The sequence below is a fragment of the Mycteria americana genome, chromosome 1 (assembly GCF_035582795.1).
Source record: "Mycteria americana isolate JAX WOST 10 ecotype Jacksonville Zoo and Gardens chromosome 1, USCA_MyAme_1.0, whole genome shotgun sequence".
NCBI lineage: Eukaryota > Metazoa > Chordata > Aves > Ciconiiformes > Ciconiidae > Mycteria > Mycteria americana.
Window position 1 is genome coordinate 25921283 of NC_134365.1, and position 6195 is coordinate 25927477.

Below are 6195 nucleotides of genomic sequence, written 5' to 3' on the forward strand. Positions count from 1 at the left end.
TTCCCAGGATTGCCAGAGCCTTGTTCATCTCATCAGTCTGTTTCCTTCCTTTCGAAAGGGACACTCTCCATTTCTAGACCAGCTGAAAGACATCCTTAAGTTCCTGACTCTCTGGCTGCCTCCAGGTGGCTTCTCCTTTCACCCTAACATCCTCCTGGTGTTCCTTGTTCTTTCTTCACTGCCGGAGGAAGGGATAAGACTAAAAAGTAGGGGGAGGCAGCTGAGTGGTGGGGTACAAAGTGTTTTAGGAAAAGGTGACCCCTATTCTCACTTGTTGCGATTAAAAATCTCAAACTATCTCACTTTCCCTGTACGCATAACCTGCCTTCTCAGAAGTCCTGGATGTTAACTGAGCTTAGTGGGGCAGTGGGTTCTCAAAACCTTGACTGAAAAGGAGTGGGAACAGATGTCAGGCCTTCAGGAACTTTTTTTCTTTTCTTTTAATACAGAAAGAGCTCATGTGCAAACTGGTTGGAATTAAGCCGCCTGCTGAGTACCATGTTCTTAAAGAAGCTGTATTTAGCAAACTGGAAAAGGACAAAAGTCAGCTGGAGGCAGTGGAATGGTAAAATATTCCAGTGATTTTTAAAGTGTTTTTTTTTTTTTTTAAAAAAAAGCTTGCAATTCTACCCATTTTGATCCATGTTGAGACTGTTGAACTGGTATGCTGAACAAGCTGGAAATTCAAAAACTGAGACTAAGCTGTTGATAGGCGATGATATAAGTCTCTCTCATTTCTTCTGCCAGGCTAGGTTTATTGGGAGATGAACCAGTTCCAGCAGCAGATTCCATTGTGGGGGCTCTTGCAAAGCACATGGAGATGAAGCTGCCCTTTGGTATGTGAGAAACTCTTCTTTTTCATGGCTTTGAGTGGAACAAGTCAGTATCTCTTATCAGCCTTAATTAGATTAGTTTGTTCACCTTCATTAAAAAACCTTCATGTTAGGTTTTTTTAATGTCTTGTGATGTTCTCTATTCCCCCAATTTATCCTTTTCTTTCCTTGTTACGTTTTTAGTTTCATCTTAATATTCTGTCCTCCCTAATAATCCCTATCTTAAGTCACTTCCCTGATATACGTGCTGTGTATGCACAGTGCCTTGCTCATCAGGAACCTCATCTTGATGTGATTGAAATACAAGTAATGAATAGTTTGTGTGCTTTTCTCTTAGGCACTGGAGAGAGAGATATGATTGTTATGAGAAATGAAATAGGTCTCAGGCATCCTTCTGGTCATTTGGAAAACAAATTTATTGATCTGGTTGTCTATGGTGATAACAAAGGATATTCTGCGATGGCTAAAACAGTCGGATACCCCACGGCTATTGCTGCTAAGATGGTTCTAGATGGTAAGTGACTGTTCAGGCTTCAGCAACAGTATTTCATCATTCTGCATCTTCCTGCCTGTAGAAAGCAGATGTGTAGTGTTTCTGAAGTGTATTTACATGGGGGTTTTTTTTGGTTTGTTGGGGGTTTTTTTGTTTTTTTTTGGTTTGGTTTTTTTTTAATTTAATCAAACTTTTCCTGTTGTCTTTACAGAAATTTTTAATGTGCATGTTTGGGTGTTTCAGTGACTCTTCTTAACTTCTTAATCTATAGAGATTTTTAGTAATTTAATCTTAAGTGTTTCACTGGTGTAGAGGGGACCTTTGGTATGGTAAGTTACAATTGATTATGCCACAGAGAAGCAGGCTAAAATACACCTGTGCTGAACAAACTAGTGACTTCCATTGCTACTTTCTGGATTGATCAAATTGGAGGCTTGGGGCATATTACCTGATCATGTTGTGTGTATATATAAACAGGCAGACTACCTAGTCATCACCATGTTTAAGGAAATAGTGTGATTTCCCTTTGCTTGCTCTTAATCTTTAGAACTTCATTCTTCTCCTGGCTAACTGAAATGAGCAAAAACTTTGGGTTTGGGGTGGGGTTTTTTTGGTCTTTTTTGTAATTTAAAAACCCAAAAAACTAACCTTTGAGGTTTAGATGCTTTTCACCTAATCACAGTTTCACAGCTCTATGAATTAAATTCAAGCTGTGTATGCTACTATTTCAAACTTTCTTTCCCTTGTTCTTTGATACAGTACTGCTGCTGTGTGAGAATGTAATGCCAAGGTTGATAAATCTGCATATATATATATATGTAAAAATAGAAAAATTAAAATTTATATCATTGCAAATTGATATTTACTTGTGGTGGGTTGACCCTGGCTGGCTGTCAGACACCCACCCAGCTGCTCTCTCCCCCTCCTCAGCAGGACAGGGGGAGAAAATAAGACGAAAAAGCTCATGGGTTGAGACAAAGATAGGGAGATCACTCACCAGTTATTGTCACGGGCAAAACAGACTCAACTTGATGAAAATTAATTTATTGCCAATTAAAAATAGGTTTGGATAGGGAGAAACAAAGACAAAACAACACCTTTGCCCCCACCTCTTTTTCCCAGGCTCAACTTCACTCCTCCATTCCGGACCCCTCAGCCTCTTCCCTCTGCCCCGAGTGGCACAGGGGGATGGGGAATGGGGGCTGCCGTCAGCCCATAACAGCTCCTCTCTGCTGCTCCTGCCTCCTCACGCTTTTCCCCTGCTCCAGCGTGGTCTCTCCAGGGGCTGCAGGGGAGTCTCTGCTCCGGCACCTGGAGCACCTCCTTCTCCAACTTTGGTGTCACAGGGCTGTTTCTCACACTTTTTTCCTCACTCCTCACTGCCATGCAGTGCTTTGCCCTTTCTCAAACACATTTTCCCAGAGGTGCCACCATCGTGGCCGAGGGGCTCAGCTGTGCCCTGCGGTGGGTCGGTTGGAGCCGGCTGGAACCGGCTGCGTCCAGCACGGGGCAGCCCTGGCCTCTCCTCACAGAGGCCGCCCCGCTGCTGCCAAAGCTTTGCCAGGTAAACCCAGTGCAGCACTTAACACTTTTTTTTCCTACCTTTATCTCAGGTGAAATAGATGCCAAAGGTATGGTTATACCATTGACAAAGAATGTTTATGGACCAATACTTGAACGTGTTCGGGCAGAAGGCATTGTGTACAGTACTCACAGCGTTATCAAACAGTAACTGGAAGCAGTGGATTGAATCAGGTTTTGGCTTTGTTTTGGTCCCCCCCCCTCCCTCTTTTAAGAATCTCAATTTGGACCAGCTGAAGGCAGCACCTGCCATTTCACACACAAATTATACCTTCCATTAAACCAGTCGCCTGACTTTGGTGTACAAACTGTACGTACCCAGATGCATGAATTGTGGTATTTTCTTCTTAAAACTGTTAGGCTTTCATGTACATGTTTCAGCATCAATCAGATCTTTCCTTATAGCTTTCCTAAAATATCTCAGGAGGGTGTTTTTTTTTCTTGATTAATAGAGTTTATCTTCTAAGTGTATAGGGTTATTATTGAGACAAATTTAAGCTGAAAGAAAAATCTATTAGTGGATTCTTTTGTGGTGGAAAAGTCTGGTTAATGAATTCCATTGATTAAGCTTGATTGTTCATGTGGTAAAAATAATTTATCAGAATAACAGAGATGAAAGCGATACTTCAATTTTAAGTCTTGTTGTCCCTTTCCTTTTAACAGTATTTGTGAATGTTTTCACAATAACAATATGCAAGAAATAGTTTAGAAATTATGCACTACTAGCAAATAAGAACCTGTTAAATCTTGAATATGTTCAGTTGTTAAATATTTGAAATCTAGATCTTAATATTTTTGAAATCCCTCTCTTATGAATGTAAACGTAAATTAATTGGAGGAGGGAGGAAGTTGAACTTACCCTTTCCTGTTACAGGGTGGAAGCTGGTTGCGATATGTTGCAATACCTGCTGTTACGTGTTGCCTTGTGCTGCAGAGAGCACATTAGCATTTAGCTCTGCAGCTAGGAAGGGCATTCTGAAATACAACACAGTTAATGTGCTTAGAAGCCGCTCCAAATGACATGTTTACTCTTTCCACTTACACTGTGTGCCTTGTCCAGGTTAAGTACTGTTACAAAGGGAATAGACTGTGTAGCATAAGCAGCTTTGAAATGCAGCAGGCTTAGGGGTTTAAATCACTACTTTTTGAGTTAGCTTCTGTCCTTTTGCTGTCATCCTTTTGAAGTGTTCATTTGGGAGCCTATCCATACTACTCAATACAGTGCCACTTTTGACTGATGAGAGTTTGCCAGTGTACCAGCTCGCTTGATGCTAAGTGCTGTGCTGCACAGACGTGCCAGCCCGGCTTCTAGCGAGAGTTTAGCCACCCAGAATTGAACTTTTGCCTGAGTGCAGCTTCCCTCTGACAAAACAGCAGTTGCTTCCTTCCAGCTCAGGGCTGCTTCTGTGGCTTTTGCTAAGGGATTTCTACGCCATTTTGCAATGCAAGCGTGGCATAGACTTCACCGGTTAGGCCTGTGAGATGCAATGCTGTGGGCAGATACCATTTGCGCTGGTACCTGTGCAACTGTCTGGAGCTCCCCTATTCTAAAGCTGAATACTGATGCTGGAAGCTGTCTGCTTTCAACTGTGCTCACAAGCGCACTTTGCTGATAAACGCACAGCCTTTTACCTCCTGAGAAGCATAGTGCTATTACCACAGTCCCGAGGGGCTGGAATTCCAGGTGTTGCTCTGCCCAGTAGGAAAAGCAGCCATAACAATAGCTGAAGTTTTGATCTTCAAGTCTTGCTACTCAGGATTTGTATTTTCTTTGTGCATATGTAATGAAGTAGCAACTGCAACAAAAGGAGGGTGAAAGGAGCCAAAGGGAGAAGAAAGAATGAAGGGCAGAGTATTCTTGTCAAAGAGGAGGGCTTTTTATGCTGAACCACTGAATGCTGTCAAATTTGGATTGTTACAGTGCCATGTGTGTTCTGAGTATCAGACGAAATCCTGGCTCCACTAAGTGGCTTTGCTTCCCAGTGACCTTACAGGCTGTTGGTCTGTTGTATGGCTGATATGTGCAGCTGGGGTAAGGATGGAGCCTGCAATGAACGTTCTGCTTTCTGCTGCCTCCTCCTTCCCCTGGTAGATTAAAGGCCTACAACTAACGGTTAAAATTAGACTTGTATCTGCTGGTCCCTTCCAGTCCAGTGCTTGGTGAGACCAGGATTTTACTAAAGAATTCTCTGTTCCCTCCTTTACCCCACAAATACACAACCATGGAGTTGTGGTTCTGTAGATACGCATGCACCTTACTTGCTTTTCTGCCTAGGAAATGCAGTATGCAAAGCAAATTGGAATTTTTAAAAAGTATGTAATCTCTTTGGAGCACAAAACAAATGAGCACTACGGAGTGATTTCTTTAACGAACACTGCTACTATTTTTGAAACATTTTGTATCAGAATATGTTTCTGTTTCCCAGTGCAATGCTGCTTTTCATTTTCTAAGTTTAGACTTAAATGAATTTATTGCTCAGCTTTTGTATGAAGATTAGACTTCTCAGTTCTCTTTGCATATTATTGGAAAGATAATTGTATGTTACACACAAGATTGCTTGAAAAATAAATCTGAAAACCTGTGTTTCATTGTCATGTCATCTTTACAGTCTAAGGAGATGTGTATGAATGGGATTTGGTTTTTTTACATAGATGGTTATACTGAAAGGGTTCCTACATATGGACTTCTCTATGTACATGAAATACCTTTCCATACTTCTTGCTAGACTCACAAGAGAAGACTCTTCAAGGATTGTTTAAGCATCCACATCTAACACCATATATATATATCTGTACCTAGATGTCATCTTCAGCTATAATCTTAAGAGATGCAATTTTTTTAGCGCATGTTTTGTGCTTGGGCACAAGGACAACTACTTAAGTGGAAAGCTACAGAACAGTAGCTGTATAATGTCTCCCTGTATCCCAGGAAGAAATGAAAGCTTGGTGTTTCACTGCCTATCTCAGCTTAAGGACCTTGCTCGGCTGAATAGGTGGTTTGGTTTCTGCTATCGCTGCCTGGGCTGAAAGGCTCTTAAGCTGTTTGTTCACATCAGGCTGCACGGAACAGATTGTTTGTCACTGTGTGTCTCTTATTTTTTCAGTTTGGAATTTATTCTAGTGCCAGCTCTCCATGACAGATAAGATACCAGTTGCTTTCTGAGATGGAGGTGCTTGAGCACCGTTACACTCAGCCTCCCTTCCTTGCCTCAATGTTTCATACTCTGCCCTGGATATTTCTGTAGATGAGAATTACATCCCTTTTCAGGGACTGGAGCACAAAAGTGT

The 6195-nt window shown here is 41.7% G+C and overlaps 1 protein-coding gene across 1 annotated transcript in view; it reads left to right on the forward strand.

Moving 5' to 3' along the window:
- The window catches only part of AASS (aminoadipate-semialdehyde synthase), a 30289-nt gene extending 24798 nt beyond the window's left edge, over positions 1-5491 (forward strand). The window contains 4 exon segments of the mRNA XM_075493213.1: positions 450-565; positions 748-836; positions 1171-1347; positions 2940-5491. Coding sequence (XP_075349328.1) covers positions 450-565; positions 748-836; positions 1171-1347; positions 2940-3058 — 501 coding nt within the window. The 3' untranslated portion in view covers positions 3059-5491.
- Positions 5492-6195: the final 704 nt, after the last annotated feature.